At 46.4% G+C, this 17,301-nt stretch overlaps 1 protein-coding gene across 3 annotated transcripts in view; it reads left to right on the top strand.

Moving 5' to 3' along the window:
- The window catches only part of RTN3 (reticulon 3), a 45,140-nt gene extending 28,682 nt beyond the window's left edge, over positions 1-16,458 (top strand). For all 3 annotated transcript variants that reach the window (XM_054993475.1, XM_054993466.1, XM_054993483.1), the window contains 6 exons: positions 4,445-4,652; positions 6,936-7,074; positions 11,902-11,971; positions 12,226-12,272; positions 12,756-12,814; positions 14,260-16,458. In XM_054993475.1, coding sequence (XP_054849450.1) covers positions 4,445-4,652; positions 6,936-7,074; positions 11,902-11,971; positions 12,226-12,272; positions 12,756-12,814; positions 14,260-14,305 — 569 coding nt within the window. In that variant the 3' untranslated portion in view covers positions 14,306-16,458. The remainder of the gene's footprint in view (positions 1-4,444; positions 4,653-6,935; positions 7,075-11,901; positions 11,972-12,225; positions 12,273-12,755; positions 12,815-14,259) is intronic.
- The last annotated feature ends 843 nt before the right edge of the window (positions 16,459-17,301 follow it).

Below are 17,301 nucleotides of genomic sequence, written 5' to 3'. Positions count from 1 at the left end.
CGAAATGCTCTAACCAGTCAGTGTTCTCCCCTTAGTGGAAGAAAAACTGCTGGATCCCGTGTACTGTTGATGTTTTGCAACAGGTACCCAGATTGGGGAATGGGTGCAGGCAGCAGCTGTCACCTCTGCAAATGTGCAGGAGGGCATCAGTGTGTGTACAACTGGGTACACACACACCCATGGATATTCTGTTTGTAAAGGAAAACATTATTTGCAAAGGCTGTCCTTAAATTGCACAGATATTTGGTTGAATGACTAGTTTATGTTCTTAAGCTTGACTTACTACAGAGAGGCAGTGTTATGTAGTGGTTAGAGTGTTGGACTAGAGTTTGACCTGGGTTCAAATGTCCATTCCACCATGGAAGCTCTCTGGGTGACCTTGGGGGAAGGGAGAATCCTGGGCTTCTTGGAGGAAAGGTGGAATAAAAATTGTACTCAATAGGTAGCCTCAAAACCAAATACCCACTTTGTTAGCTGCATGCATGGCATGAGCTTAGTAGAGGATTGAGAATGAAGTGCTCATAAGCTAGAAACACCAATAGAGGCATAGGAACGTGGGTGTTAGTTGGAAATGAAGCTTGGTAAATGTAAATCCCTCACCTGGATAGTCCAGGTAGCCCGATCTCATCAGATCACAGAAGCGAAGCATGGTTGTCCTTGGTCAGGGATGGGTAACCACCAAGGAAGTCCAGGGTTGCTGTGCAGAGGCAGGCAATGTCAAGCTGCCTCTGAACGCCTCTTGCCTCGGAAACCCTCGAAGGTCACCATAAGTCAGCTGTGACTTCATGGCCCACACACACAGTAGCTGGAGGGTTGGGTCCCTGTATGCATCTTGTACATGGGGGGGGTGCTTAGCTGCAGTAGAGGGGATGCTTTGCTTGTTCTTCAGTGAGAAATTAGGCCATTGTTCCCAACCCAAGTGAGAAGCCCTTCCTAATCCTGCCATTAGACTACTGGCTGCTGTCCCTTCTCTGCCTGGTTGAAAAGATGCTGCAAAGATGACTTGGTGTTCTCGAGAGGGACTTCCCTCAGATGGGGGTGGGGGGCGGGGAGAGAACTGAACAGTAGACACACAGTCTAGTCCTTTGCAACCCTGAGGAGTGTTTGTGTTTGTGTGTGCACCCTGGGAGGCTGCTGTGCCTCCTCCCTTTTGTCTGTGTTGTGTTTACGGGCCTGTACTTCACAAACAATGGGGAATCTTGGCTTCTGTTCTATTCTGCTGGGAGCAGAAATGGCTTGAGTGGTTAGGCTTTCTCTTTGGGACTGTTTCTCCCCAGCCCAAGCTGTGAGTGAGGGGAAGGTTCCTAAGGAATCATCACCCCCCCTCGTTTTCTGGGTCAAGGAGCAAGCAGACTAAAAAATGTTTTTTTTATGAACTTATCTTTGGAAAGCTGCCCATTGCCCATCTCCAAGCAAGAGGGAGCGGCCCTCCTAGTATCTGAACAGGGAATGTGTTGTACTGGGTTTTAAATACATCTTCTGTGTTGCTTTGAGGCTGCTGGATAGCGGGAGGGGCCATTACTAAATCACAGAACGCATGTTTTGCATGGGCAAAGTCCCAGAGTCAGTCTTTAGGATGTGGGGGGGGGGCTGTTCTGTGAGACAGCAAATGGTTTGCATGCAGAAGGTCCCAGTTTCTCTTTACACACACACACACACTCACACTCACTCACTCGCTCGCTCTGACTGGTTCTTCTTTAGTAGGCCTGCAAATAACATTAGAAGTTATCTTAATTCCTCTTTCTCTTTCTCCCTAAAATCCATCTGTTTCTTCTTTTTAGAAACTTAGGAGCCCATCTCAAACAAATTCCATTTTGATCGAAGGGAAAATTGAAGGGGGGGGGCGGGAGAAAGGAAGTTCTGCACAGTTTCAGAGTTTTGCTCTGTACATGCTCAGAGGCAGGCGGTGTCTTCCCAGACCTTCCTATCCTGCTGCCATGGAACCACCATCCTGTGGTGTGGAATGTAAAGCAACTGCAAGGTCTGAAGCTATGAAGCAGTGCAAGGAAAGAGTTAAAAATGAGACTAGGAGGAAACAACAGCTATATCTATACAAATGAATTTCAGAAAAAGAAAATCCCCCATGGGGCCCCTAAGTTGGATGGGAAGGCAGCTTTAAAATGTTTTAAGTAAAATAAATTTTTTCCACTTGACTCATGAGATTGCTGAAGGCTTTGCTCCCTGACTTCAACCATGTTTCCCAGCCACAAGGGCTAGAAACTTGGATTTAAAATAAAAACAGAAAGATTTGAGGGCCAGAGGATGATGCAAGAGCAGTTTAAAAGCCCAGTCTGTATATAAGCTTCGGTTCATGAAAAATGCAAGCTCAGAGTACTGGATGGCAGAGAGCCAGCTGAAGATTTCCCGGCAGCTGGTCATAGCAGACCAATAAACTTGAGCCAGAGAGCAATGAAATGGTAATCGAAGTGTCTTAAAGAGAGGCCGAGGGGCTTTTTCCATACTGGCTTTGCCCTTCCTGCTTATGCAGCTTGGATCGCTCTGATGCGTTTTCATCTGCTGCATTTGCAGAAAGAGTTGCCAAGATCAAAACGAAATCCCTCAAAGATCCTCTGGCAACCCCCCTTTCCAGGCATTTGTTTTATTCTTTTGCTCTTGCTCTGAACAGACACCTGCAATTTCATTTTTTCCCCCTTTTCCTGCCGCAGCCACCCACTCCCGGCTGCCTTGAAAGCTTTTGTCAGGTGACAGAGGAGGGGGCGACCTTGCTAGGCTGTTGCTGCCAACAAGGCTTTGTACAGGAAGCATGCAGCCAGCCTCCACTCTCTTTTCCCTTACCCCTCTCCTTAAATTATATACACTTCTGCTGTTCTGGTTACCTGTCCCATTGTCAAACAAACACTTGCAGTGCAGAACACCTTTTTCGGCCTCAGGAGTAGACACTGGTTCTCAAATCAACGTCCAATTCATGCATGCACACTCTACAGTATAGAAGCTTGGGTCACCTCAGAAGTGCACCAGACATGCCTGTGAGCAGCCAAGCAAGGTGGCTTGTTTAGTGAGCTCCAGTTCCACCTCCATTTGCCCTCCCCAGCGTGGACTTGAGACGCTCTTGCATCTTGAATTCAGCAGCGAGGCTCAGAACAAGCCGCTCAGCAGGGGTGCTGGCAGGCAGCCCATCCCCTCTGCCTCCCTCGGGTGCTGGAAGAATAAACAGCAAGGAGCTGATCTAGCTGCTACCACTCCCAGCCGCCAGTCCAGAGGCTGGGTTTCGTCCTTGGTTTGGGGCAACAGTGCCCCCTTTCTTGAGATGGCTGGATATTGCAGGCAAACCTCAGCCAAGTAAAAATAAACAAGCAAGCCCCCCCTTTTTTCAGAGCAGCCATTCTCCTGTGCAAATGCATTTCAAACCTTGCACATTATCAGGGGGATTTATCGCATTCCCAACCACAAGAAAGCACAGTCTCTCCACTGGATTCCCATCTCGTACCAGCCACTGTCCAGGCTGTCAGTTACGTTGCTCAGAAACTTTTTGTTTCAGTAGTGGAGGGACGAGCAGCTAAGTAAACCCTGACCCCAGAGAATCTAGAACACTGTGCCTGCCAGTTACCCACCAGGCTTCCTCTTGCCTGAAGCCCAAGCATATTATGTTCACCATTACATAATTCTTTCACCAAGTTCAAAGCAGATTACCACATATAACCTGTAATTCATAGACTGTAACCTGAACAACCCAGCCATCTGCAGCCACTGGCATATTCTGGTGCATCTTGCTTGAGTTGGATCAGGAGAGGGCCTAGAGTGGCAGGGAAGCTTGCAGGCAGTGCCTGTCTGGGGAAGAGCTGATCAAAGCCTCTCTCCTGAGCCTCGTGGGAGCCTTTATAGAACTGGCCACCACGCTTGGCACACACTGGCTTGTGAAAGAGGTATAGGGGGCCCTGATTCCCAGTGTGCCATTTTACTACCTGCAGGGGGCGGGATAGTAAAAAGTAAGATATCCCCCCCCCCCCGATAGTTTGGGGTCATACAACCGAGACGTCTCCCATCTCACTTCGTATTATGTATAGAACAGCTCCTGCCTGTCTTGGCACCCAGGAACCCATCCCTTCACATGTGCACAAGAAAAATCCACAGAGCAGGGTAAGGGCTTTCTTCATCCTTCCTTTGCTTGCCACAAAAGCTGTCTCATGGGGCATGAGTGATTTTGTGTTTTTTTTCTGGATCAGAGTAGTAGTCTTCTGTGTTGCTTAGGAAATGAGTCACCCAGAGAAGCTGTAGAAAGGGGCAGAGGGCGGGGAGGAAGGCTCACTTTGACTTTAGATCTCTGCAGAATTCTTACAGATCTTCGATGTACATGTTATCAGCCATGCAGATCTTCCACTTCGTTGCACTGCATATTCTGGACCCGAGCCCTTCTTTCTGGCAGTATTTTTCAGCCCTTTCCTGTGACTGCTTATGGCCCCCTGTTTCTTTCCCTCTCTGGCAGTGCGTAATCTGATCTTCTGGCGGGATGTGAAGAAGACGGGCGTTGTCTTCAGTACCACATTGATCTTGCTGCTCTCCTTGGCTGCTTTCAGCGTCATCAGCGTCATCTCGTACCTCATCCTGGCACTCCTTTCTGTCACCATCAGCTTCCGGGTCTACAAGTCCGTTATCCAGGCTGTACAGAAATCCGAAGAGGGGCATCCGTTCAAGTGAGTGGGCTTCAGTCAGCACCAGGGACTGTGCTAGAACTGCAGGCCTGATGCCTGACTCTTGGGCAGCTAACGTGTCTTTCGTCCCTAGTTCCCTTTCTGTAAACTGTGCATTCTCCAGAGTGATGTTCATTGTTAACCTGTGAAACTGATTTTCACAAGATGGAATGAAGACCATTAGCCTACATGGCTCTTAAACAGCTTTAAGAGGGCAGATCTGTCAACAGCTGTTATTCGTGATATAGCTATAATGGAGCCTCCATGTTTTGAGGCATGTGTGTGCCAGGTTAATACATATCATAAGTATGCAGTAGATAAGGGCAGCCACTTTTATGCCCTGCTGTTGGGCCTCCCAGAGCCCCTGCTAGAAACAGGACTTCAGTCTGTCCCAGCAAGACTCTTCTTAGGTGACCAGACAGGTTTGCAGCAGTGGGTGCCTAAGTGAAATGTGGCAGTCATGACTACAGATGTGAGAGGCCAGAAAAAAAAACCCAGAAAAATTCAGAAAATTCTGGGCTTTTTCCCTTGGGTGGGGGGGATAGACTATTTTCAATTTTTCTAGCAGGAAAAAAGTAAGAAATTTGGGGAAACACTGGAAAATAAGTGTGCTGATACACCGCTCTTTTAGACAGATTAGTGCCCACTTGGAGCAATAAACATAGTGTTATTATCCCCACAATACAGCTGGGGCTGAGAGGAGTGGCTTGCCAAAGGCTACCTGGAGAGCTCATGGGCAGTAGAGGAATTCAAACCAGCAGAGGGCTGACTCACAGCCCAACCACTTAACACTAAGCAACAGCAGCTCTCCTCATATGAAATACTTTCTTTTTCAGAATGAGAAAAATACTTCTTAAAGCAAGGGTTTTCACACTCAAAATGTGTGGCATGAAAATGCCTGCTGATTTTTTTCCAGTGGAAAAATTGGGAAATTTGGGAGTGTAATAGGGGGGAAATCTACACAACATTTTCTCTTTTTGAGTGAGAGAAACATTGCCTTACAAAGCATTGTATTCATTCCAAATGTACAGCATGAAAGCAATCTGAGGAGTTCCTCCATTTTTCCAGGGGCAAAATGGGACATTTTGGGGAACATCAGGGAAACATTCTTCAACTGTAGACATATACAGCGTTTTCAGGAATGTTTGTGTTTAAATGGAAATAATTTTGGCAACAGTTAATATGGTGTAGTGTGTTTAAAGAGTTCAGTGTTTTCAGTGTTACAATCTTTATATCCAAATAATAATAATAACATTCAATTTATATACCGCCCTTCAGGACAACTTAATGCCCACACAGAGTGGTTTACAAAGTATGCTATTATTATCCCCAAAACAAAACAACACCCTGTGAGGTGGGTGGGGCTGAGAGAGCTCCAGAGAGCTGTGACTAGCCCAAGGTCACCCAGCTGGCTTCAAGCGGAGGAGTGGGGAATCAAACCTGGCTCTCCAGATTAGAGTCCCACGCTCTTAACCACTACACCAAACATGCTAGCCATCATACCTACTGTGACTCCATAAGTTTCTGTTCAAATACTTTCTGTTTTTCACTGTAGAATTTGTTTTTTACCATTTTACCTGTGTCTCAGATGGCAAACAATAAAGATATATGTGCTGTGGTAGCGTAGGGTGCAGTAGTTTGCAACTCTTTCTCAAGTACTGGGGTATAATTGCAATTTTTCTTATAAAAATATGAAGACATTTATAGTTTAAAATTCCATAAATATGCCAAATAGTACAGTTTTATATGCTAAGTTATAAATGATGCACCTTCAATAAGTAAAAGACGTTTAACTTGGATAAGAACGTAAGTATTCCATATATTTCAATTTCCCCCAAAATTTCCATTTTCCACCCCACAGTTTCAAAATTTCCAGAAACTATACATCTCTGTTCATGACCAGAGCAGAGGCAACAGCCGAATTAGGACCTTTGAGGCCTGAGTGCAAAGCTCTGCTTTGCCAAATAAAGCCTACCTTGCAGGACTGCTTTGAGGACATAGGAGGGGGCTTGACTATGGATGGCAAAGGATCAAAAGAAATGTGTAGAGCACTGTCTTTTGAAAGAAACTTCTGTGCTCTTTTGCTTGACTCTACTCTGTGAGCTTTTGGTGAAGCTGTTCAGCCTCAATCTGTGGACCTCTGGGCCAGGCCAATAAAGGGGGGGGGGCATCTTGTACAGCACAAGTGGCTCACAGTACTGACCGTATATTCCTGGGGCTTTCACATGGTCTGGTGCTTTAGTTTTTACATTGTGTTTTTTCCTCTCTCCCCCCGCCCCTTCCCAGGACTTACCTAGATCTGGATGTTGCGCTTTCCTCAGAGACTTTCCACAACTATATGAGCTCTGCTATGGTGCACATCAACCATGCCCTGAAACTCATTATGCGCCTCTTCCTGGTGGAGGACTTGGTGGATTCGCTGAAGGTCAGTGTTGGGCCAGAGTACTGTTACGCTAAGCCAGCAACAAATAGCAGGTCCCTAAATGGCAGGATAAGAAGGGAACCGTTTCAGTGCAAGCCGCATGCCTGTTGCATTTCAGAGTTTTCCTGCTGTTCAGAGCGAGGGAGCTGTTCTCTCACGATGTGTCAGGAGCACCCACTTTCATCCTGCCTGCTCGTTAAAACCGTTGGCTGAAACCCTGGTCCATTTACCTTCAGAGGCCAGGCATGAGGGGAAAGGCTTTTTGTGGGGTGGGAGGGCACCCTGGTTATGTGACTCGTTCCCCACCCAAATTCATCTGGCTGCAGACGTGCTTGCCCCCTTTTTGGGGGGGGGTATCAGGTGTCATTCCTGATTCTGTTCTTGCGTTTTTGTTTGTTTCTTAACTTGATTTGTTGCTGATGCTGCCCACTTTGTACATTGCCTTGTATGTTTTATCGGAAAGGCAGGATCGCTTATTAATTGAACAAACCTTACTGGTAAATTGCTCAGAATGGAAAACAAAACGGCCATCTCTCTGTCGCAGAATTTCATATTTCAGTGCCTCCTTGTGGCTACATGCCGCACTCAAGATGGCAAGCAAAACAAAAACCATGAAAAGCCACTCCTACCATTCCACGCAGAATTATTAGAAGGGCCATAATAATCGCATGGAAAAATTCAGTGCTGTCTTCCCCACCTTCTCCAAGGGGTGCAAAGCCGGGGGGTGCAGCGTCACCAATGTTACTACATCACTTCTGGGTACAACCTAGAAGTGACAGAGTAGCTCTAGGAATCACTGGAAACTATAGTAAAAACATAGTTTCTAGCAATTCCTAGAGCTATCCTTTGTCACTTCCCAGTTGCACCTGGAAGTGATATAGCAATTTCAGCAATATAGCTGAGTTTTTTCTATTTTTCTCCCACTGCTGCTCCAAGAGGGAGGCCTGACAAGCCTACCTTCTACCCAACAGGTGTCAGGATAACATAGTGGTTAGTAGATCCAGAGGGGTTAGCCGTGTTAGTCTGTGGTAGCAAAATCAAAAAGAGTCCAGTAGCACCTTTAAGACTAACCAATTTTATTGTAGCATAAGCTTTCGAGAATCACAGTTCTCTTCATCAGATGCATGGAGGGCAGAAGGAAACTGGCCAAATATAGTGTTAGAGCAGTTAAGAGAGACAGTATAGTGTAGGGTTGGTCTAGGATATGGAACATCCAGGTTTGAATCCCCACTCTGCTGTGGAAGCTTGCAGGGTTTCCTTAGGCCAGTCGTGCACTTTCAGCCTAACCTACCTCACAGGGTTGTTGTGAGACTAAAATGGAGGAGAGGAGAATATTGTAAGTGAAAGGGCGAGATAAAAAGTTCTAGATTTTCCACAGCGATGGCAGGGTTCGCAGGACTGGTAAATGCTGTCTGTGCCTTCCTGTGCCTGTATGAGACAGGCAGAGTGGAATGAAGCTCAAGAGAATGCTTTCACAAAAGGCTTTTGGGTTGGATTTTTAAAACACTATTTTTATTTTTCCTTTTATTAACGTAACACTGTACATGATATAACGAACTCAGATAGACCTATTACAAACCCCTTTTAAGACCAGCTTTTAAATAATCCATTTCACAACAGTGACAATTCACACTAATAATTCTGTTTCCAAAGATTGTACTAAAGGAACCAACTCTCTTCCGTACTCCTAATATTCCTAGAACATTGTAGCACATTTAAATTTAGCATTTTCATTATATCCCTCACCATGAGCAGCTATTCTTGTTCATTAAAGAACAATTGACTCTTCCATTTTCTAGCAAAGACTTCTTGTTCCAGTCAATCTATTTAACATTTCTGTGTATATGTTATTGGCACTATATCAAAGTTTCAAGATCCATTGAAAGCTCAATATTCCAGGCATCAAGTATTACTCTATGGGTTACTCTGCAATAAATTTCTGCTCCATAGCATTTCCATTCGATATGCCAAGTAACAGAACCAACACTCACCAATTGTTTTACTATTAATGCTAGACAACTTCTGGCTGTGTCCTTCATGCCAGGTGTGGGCTTCCTAGCTTGCTACAGGAGAGGCTGAATTAGACCCCCACCCCCACTCCAGTTTCTATTTTATGTTTTTCATTTCTACTCCTTTTTTCTCCGCTGCCTTGTCCAAAGGTGGTTGATACAGCATGACCAGGGGGCATTTCGTAGAAAAAGAGCTGCAGGAACTCATTAGCATAACTCATTAGCATATGCCACACCCCTTGCCATCACCAGAAGTGTGTCATTAGCATAACTGGTTGCATATGCCACACCCTCTGACATCACCTATCCTGGCTGTTTTGTGCCCAATCCTGGCCATTCAGGGCTGAAATTGGGCCCAAAATGGCAAAAGGGGGCCCAAAATTGTCACGATCAGGCCGCTGCTGAGTGGGAGAGTAATCCACCACCCATCAGAGGCCCAATCTGGGCCATTTCAGGACCAATCCTGGCTTTTTCGGCTCCAATCCTGGCTGTTTCGGCCCCAATCCAGGCCGCAATGGGCCCAAAGTGGCCGAAAATCAGGTGGACGGGGCCACCTGACATGTGACCTCTTTGGAGAACTACTGGAACTGTGTTCCTGTGTGTTCCCCCTCAAAATGAGCCCTGAGCATGACCTCCATTTGTGGTGCTCTTATTTTCATACTGTTTCCAAACCAGTGTGCAAACTGGCCAGATACAACATCTTGAAATCAAATGTTAAAAAATTAAGTGTCAGAACAGGCCTGGCAGACGCTTGAGACAGTGTAACGAACTGATTTATCCGTATCTCATTAGAGCTTCTGAACTGTCCAGTATGGAAATTTATTTCCCAGTATCTGGATTTACTCAGAGCTTCAGATAATGTCTGAAAACAAAGATCTCTGAGGACCTGCTTCTCAGTACAAATTATTCCTTATTGAAACAAACTGTAATCCTATTAATTAAGCAATATTCTAGAATATAAAAGTATATTAAAATAACTCAAATTAGTGATGAACATATGCATGTAATAAAAATGAAATCTCTTAAGGGTTTCTCAATCAAAACTATGAATGACTTCAGATCATACTAAGAGCGGAACTACAAGTGACAAAAGGTACAGATTGGACACTTGTCAGCTTCCCTCAAGTTTTGATGGGAAATGTAGGCATCCTAGTCTTGCAGCTTGGCTCTCCGACGGCTGTCCAATGGACTTTTCAACTGTTATTTGTCCAACATTCCACCAAGCTGCCTACATTTCCCGCCAAAACTTGAGGGAAGCTGACAAGTGTCCAACCTGTGCCTTTTGTCACTTGTAGTTCCGCTCTGAGTCTAGTATGAAATGCACTGGAATTTGTCAAAACCCTTATTTCCTATCTTGAGGACATCCTTTTATATTAAAAGACATTTACTATCTATAAAGACATCTCTAAGATCTTTTACATGTAAAAATGTGATTGGTCTTAGATTTAGCTGGTTCGTCATGTTTTATCATGTGACACTTTACTACAGACAACTTATGATGCCATTGCACACTTGCACAGATAAGACTCTGTAAATCTTTAAAAGATGTTAAAAACTGTTACAAGCTAGGTAAACAGATTACCCGTAAGTCTTTCCTAGCAATTAAAAATCAGTTAATCTATTTTCCCAACTATTTTTAATTGGTTGTCAAAGATGAAAGAACTGGTTTTTTCCCGCAACCTGCTAATGAACTGCATTAAAGTCTTACAAAGTTCACCAAAATACACATGTATTAAAAAGGTAAAGGTAGTCAGTCCCCTGTGCAAGCACTGAGTCATTACTGACCCATAGGGGGGACGTCGCATCAAGACATTTTCTTGGCAGACTTTTTGTTCACGGGGTGGTTTGCCATTGCCTTCCCCAGTAATCTACACTTTATCCCCAGGAAACTGGGGACTCATTTTACCGACCTCAAAAGGATGGAAGGCTGAGTCAACCTTGAGCCGCCTGTTTGAACCCGGCTTCCGCCAGGATCGAACTCAGGTCATGAGCAGAGCTTGGGCTGCAGTACTGCAGCTGACCACTCTGCGCCAGGGGCTCTTATACACATGTATTACATAAACACCATATTATTACATTATAGTATTACATGTATTACATAAATACATATGTATTACTTGAGTATATATGATCAAAATTATCTCTATGACAGGAGGGCTAACTTCTTACTTGGTTTTGAGAGGAGGAGGGAACCAAATAAACAGCATTTTTGGGGAGGTGTCCAAAAGTCTGGCAGCTGCTGAAGTTCCCTGTTCGGTCTCAGATATTTTAGGGTTTTGCAGAATAAGTAGTGTCCTCCCTGGTCCCCACCTCAGCCCCTGCTCCAAGGTGCTTACAGGTATTTTTCTTTTACTGATTTATTTATTTTATAGTATGTCTTTCTCGCTGAGACTCAAAAGCAGATTACAGGATACAAAACAGTGCACAAGACAGCCAATGAACAACTCAGTAGGCAACAGAAGGAGGCAAGGAAGGGTTGACCAAAAGGAGAGAGAGAAAGGAAGGGTCTGAACAGACAGGAGAGAAGGATAAAGGGAAGGGAGCGAAAAGGTGGCTGTAAATCCACTGGAGCAGGGACGAGCTGTAGAAGATGAAGGGATGCCAATCCAGACTGGCCATCACTGGAAGCTCCCATCCCACCCTGCAACCCAGCAGCTTTCTCAGTCCCACACTGAGCAAACTCGATCCAGGCACTGAGAAGTTTGTGGCACTTTCCAGTTCCGGCGCACCCCTGCATCTCACCCTTGTATTGAAACCAAACAGCCCACTATTGCACTGCCTAGGAGTCCAGCTAACCGTCTGACTCCTGTTCTGCTTGCAGCTGGCGGTCATCATGTGGCTGATGACGTATGTCGGGGCCATCTTCAATGGGATCACCCTCCTCATCCTCGGTAAGATGTGGCTGCCATGGCTTCAGCTTGGGCGGTCCTGCATCAAACTGCGGTGGGCTTTTTTGACCATGGCAGGCTATTTTGGGCCTCGAAGGGCATCGGGAACTTGAAGAGCCTGTTACAGGGTTGCTAAGAAAGCCCGTCCCATGGCCTCCAGGTTATAAACTTGCCTTTGTGCTTTGCGTTCAGTCTAATCAACCTTCCCAGGTTGCCGGTCCCAATTTACCCTTGCAATCTCTTTTTTTTTTTTCCAGCGGAGTTGCTGGTTTTCAGCCTCCCAGTTGTTTACGAGAAATACAAGGTAAGTAATCGAAAATATCCATGCCCTCGCCTTTCCCGTTAGCTCTTGGTGGCTTCTTGAGTCAGCCACTTGAGCCATAAGCTCCCTAAGCTTCTAGTCTGGGGTGTGTGAGGCTCTTGTCTAAATCAGAGGTACCTTTTGCTAGGTGGTTGCTCTCCTCCATGTGGCTGGCTCTTCTCTTCTTCTAGTATCAGTAAATTTGACATCACGTGGGGGAGGGGATCCTGGGCTGGTGCTGACAGTAGGGAGTGAGGATGGTATGCCTGCCGGGGTTTCATGTCCTCCTCATGTTCTGGAATGATAGAAAAACAATAAGCATTTTGCAGTGTTGGGGCGGGGGCGGGGGCGGGGAGAGAGATGGTGCACAGGCACAAGCTTTGATCGCAAATGCACACTCTTCGCTATGACAGCATCATGCTTGTTTCTTGGATGCCATTTTTGCTTCTTTTAAGCCATGTTGGTTGTTCCTTTGTTTGCTCTCAGACCCAGATTGATCGTTCCGTCGGAATCGCCCGGGATCAGATCAAGTCAGTGGTTTCAAAGTGAGTCTCTGCCAGCCCCAACTGTGAAATCCCTTATAAGGCACAGGTGCCTTTCTGCAGTCTCTCAACAGCATATCTTCAAAGTTTGCCATATTTTGGCCACTGCCTTTTCTGTGCCTTCCATATATTTGATAACTTGGCAGTTTAATCTGCGAAACACTTTGGGGGAGGAACTTGCCATAGGACGGAGAGAAATTCCCCAATGCGTGTGGGATGCTCCACTATGAATGCGCAGGTTGCTACAGGGAGACAGCGACTGTGGAGAGGAATTGGAACACAGCTTCTGCACGCTGCTCGTTTTCTCTGGCCGAGCCTTAGATCCCTGAGAAGCTGTCTCATTTCTTCTTTTAAATTGCTGGCTTCTAGTTTCATTGAGACCCTTCTGACAGTTTCTCAAGCAAGTGTGTGCGGTGCGCTGTAGATGTTTGCACCCTCCGCTCCAACGCAGGGGTGGGCAAATTGCTGGAGGGAGGGGGCTGCATCCAGTCCACAGAAGCTTTTTCAACTAGCCCCTTCAATTGCTTCACAGTTTGTAATAAGCATTGGCTTTGGGGGTGGTGACCCACAAGTCCAAATTTGCTGAGTGTGGTGGTGACTTGCTTTAAAAAAAGAACATGCACAAATCAGTAAAACTGCAAAACTGCCACACACACCCTCCTGGTACTGTAGCCTATTTGATAGCTGCCCCCCGCCCCCATCCCACGGGTCCTGTGGTTGAGTTGGGCAATGAGCACTGTATCGATGATGCCGTTTTAATGGAACTGTAATATTATTGGTTTTATCTTGTTTTATTATTGTTTTAGTGCTCTACGTATTTCTATTGTTGTTTGCTCTAAGCCCGCTTGCAGGGAAAGCAGACTATAAAGTCAACATAATAAAAAATTAAAATTAAAAAACTTGTGACCCACTTTCACAGGTTCGTGACCCACTTCTGTGTGGGCTCTCAGTTCAATGCTGGCTGAAAACAGGCAGATCTGGAACCCAACTCAGTCCCCTCAAATGCGGGTGGAGATTGAGATGTAACCCACTCTGCTGGCCAAAAAATTTGTCCGTCTCTGCCATCTCAAGAAAGAAGATAGGGTCGGAGGGGGCCATTTTTCACATCAGTTCAAAAACAGAAAAGGGAGCTGGATGGGTTTTTAGGAGCGAGGCAGATTACACAGTGGTGGAGCAGCCACTAGGAAGGCCCTGCTGGCACGTGCTTATTCTTGTGTCTTCCTTGGATGGGAGTTTGAGCCAGAGAGGATTTGCGTGGAAGGTAGGGCTTAGAAGGACAAAACTAGCACCTTGAATTATGATGCCCAAAGGCAGCAAATGCAGTCTTCAAAGCACCACTTGCTATGTGCTCTCAACCAACAGCAGCCCTCAGCGTTTTGGGCTAATTGTTAACCTTCTGAGCAGTCTTCAGGGCAATCCTGATTCCTCTTTTTCTCTTTTCTCCACAGGGTCCAAGCAAAGGTTCCCGGAATCGTGAAGAAAAAACCTGAATAACCTGGCAGGGAGCCAAGGGCCAACTGTTAACATGAAATGAGAAAAACAACCCCCCCCCCTTTGTGTCATAGCTATAACCATTGTTACTTGTACCTATGAAGGAACATGCCGAGTCAGCTTGATGTCTGCATTCCAAGCTTACTGATTTTATTTTTTATTCTCCCCCAGTCCCCTTTTAAGCCTAAACACTGGGCTCCAAATACACTGGACTTAAACACAAACTGGTGTCAGAAGTTGGGGGAGGAAGGGAACCGGCCCTCTGGGTGATCCCTGTCTTGGAGGGAACGGTGCGTGTAAAATAAGCCATCGGGAGTGGATGCTGTCACCTGGTCAGAGAGAGCATGCTGTGCTCAGTGGGAATGGCTGTGGGTTTTTTTTACAACAGCCCGTCAGGCTGAAATAGCTGTACAATGATGGCAGCCCCTTGTTTCTGTGCTTCCCTGTGCCCCTGTCTTCCCTGTGCCCTGCTGGTGATATCCCAGAGGTAGCATCAATGCAGGATTCTGCTGAAGTGGAAGGTGTCAACGCTTCTTCCTCTCTGTCTCTCTTCACTCTTCTGCCTCTCTGGCATAGATTAACTATGATGCAAAGCTAAACTTAAGGAGAGCTTGTCTTCAAAGTCAGTCTTGTCATCCACCCCACTGAAGGAAAGGGGGATTCACCACCCCGTCTCCCTTAATGACATCAGTTCTGCTCTTTAGTCTGGCTCACCTTCTGGCCTGTCTCCTCACCCCAACCCCTGCGTCGCAACCCAGACAAACCAGTCCTTCAGTCTCCTCCTCCTCCCCCGAGATTAATAAGGTTGTAGTTTTCCTGTTTTGAAATGGAAATGTCTGTAACTGCTGTATGCTATTTTTTAAAAAAAAACTATTGAAAAAGTATCTGCATGTGGTTCCTCAGCTACCATAATCTTGATTCAATCTCTAAGAGAAGGGAGAAGGCTCAGAGCCACCAACACACACCAGCCCGGGGGCTAGTCGTTGCATCTAAAACTTCGAATGGGTTTAGCTGCTGCACCCGGTTAAGATCTTACTCCAGAATCCATTGCTAACTTCCAGGCAAGGTGAAGACTTTCAGGTCACCTGAGTGAAAACAGAGGAATCCATCTTCTGTTGGGGGCTGGGCAAAGGGGACCAGAGAGAGTCAAAAACTGGCAGCTAAAACGACCAGCTCAGCTCCTGCGACTGTGATGGTTCCCAGAGTGGAAAAGAGCCGGGAGGAAAAAGAGGGAAAGAGACAGGCTCTGCTTTCAGGCGGCTGAAGGAGGCAGCTTGCCTTGTGCTCGGGCTGCGTCGGAGTCGCCATTCCGTTCTCGGAGTCGGCTTCCCACGCGTTGCGAAGCGAAGTTCCCTTAGCCTTGTTTTCGTGTCGCAACTTGCAGGGAAGGCGTAACACAACTGGCATGAGCAGGGCATCAGAGGCAGACCTCACACGCGTGTAAGCATAGCGTAGTTTTGAAAACCACGCAGGCGTATGTTGCCTTTTCACTCGCTTGCCTCGCAGCAAGTTGCTTGGTATAAGCCTCCTGTCAGAGTCGCCGACACTCATATTTGCGTGCCCTCATGGTTTGCAAGTCTGAGAGCCGGCGGAAGCCATGGCTCTCCAACAGAGCTTGCATCAGTTTTCAGACACAAGGGGACCGGAGGCCACAACTCGTGCGGTTTTTAAACTCTTAACAGGATGAGTGTATCTTGTTGAGAAGCACACCAGTGTGTGAATTATGTACTTTGCTCACAATCTTGCCCCCTCCTGCCCTAGCCCAAGGAGGAAAGTTGCACTGTCTTGTTCCAAAACTTCCTCCCCCGCCAGCCTCCTCCAAAGAGCTCTCTTCTCTGCACTGGAACCCCTTCGGCTCACCTCTTTCCATCTCTTCTGTTGCCTCTGTGTTTGAATACCGTGAACAGACCTCTTTGTGCCAGGCAGGCTTTTTTTTAAATACAAGATGATGTATGTGGATGGGGGGTGAAAAGACAGGAACATACTAACTCAGCTCTTGCATTTGTGTGCGTGTTTTGTACTGTGCGTGCGGCAGTTTTAAAAAAAAAAAAGTCTGGTAGCTCTAAGGGAACAAGAGACCTGGCTGAGATTTCAAGAGACGTAAAGAAATGCAATTTGACGTGGTATTAATAAAAGAGCACAAAGTACAAATTCCATAGCTTTGTTCTGTGAGGGTTTTATTTGCTTGCCAGAGGAAGGTCTGGCAACCGAGCGTTTGCCAAGATTGCTTAAATTCTGCTCGGTCACTGAGGTGACCCCTCAAGGTGGGTGCTCCTCCCCCCCCCAATTGTGTTTACACTTCAGGAGAACAGGAATACCATCTGGCAGCATGCTGTCTTCTAAAGAAGCCCAAAATGCCTAAAATCTTCTCTCCTATAGCATAAGCCCATTAGATGTAGTCTTGTCTCTGGAGTGCCCAAGAACGAGCCTTTTCCTCCTTCTACATGACGGCCCTCCTGGTAGAGTGCAGTCCCATCGCTCCTCCACTTTTCTTGGCAAGACTTTATACCAGCTGCTCTCTTGACTTCCTCTTCTGATCTGTTTCTGGTTTCTCTGAAGAAAATCCAGGGAAGTGCTTGGTGCCAGGGAATGGCAAAGTGCAGTTTCAGCTAAAAGGTCCTTTGCAAGCAACAGCTCCTGTAAGAAAATGTAAAGCATTTTCCTGACATGTGGTGGACGAGCTCCTAGAGTCCAACCAGTGTCATTGTCCCACTGTATACCGTGTTGCTCAGTCCCGTCCCCCCCGCCCCCCGAATATTGTATGCAGTTCTGGAAGTCTCATTTCAAGAAGGATGTAGACAAACTGGGACGGGTGCAGAGGAGAGCAACCAGGGTGATCAGGGGCCTGGAGAACAAGCCCTACGAGGAAAGACTGAGGGACCTGGGAATGTTCTGTCTGGAGAAGAGGTTGAGGGGAAACATGGTTGCTGTCTTGAAGTATTTAAAAGGCTGTCAGAGGAGGGAAGGGAGCTGTTCCTGTTGGCAACAGAGGACAGGGT

Source organism: Eublepharis macularius, chromosome 1, assembly GCF_028583425.1.
Source record: "Eublepharis macularius isolate TG4126 chromosome 1, MPM_Emac_v1.0, whole genome shotgun sequence".
Taxonomy (NCBI): domain Eukaryota; kingdom Metazoa; phylum Chordata; class Lepidosauria; order Squamata; family Eublepharidae; genus Eublepharis; species Eublepharis macularius.
The sequence above is the reverse complement of the archived record's forward strand: the minus strand, read 5'-3'. Positions and strand labels throughout refer to the sequence as shown.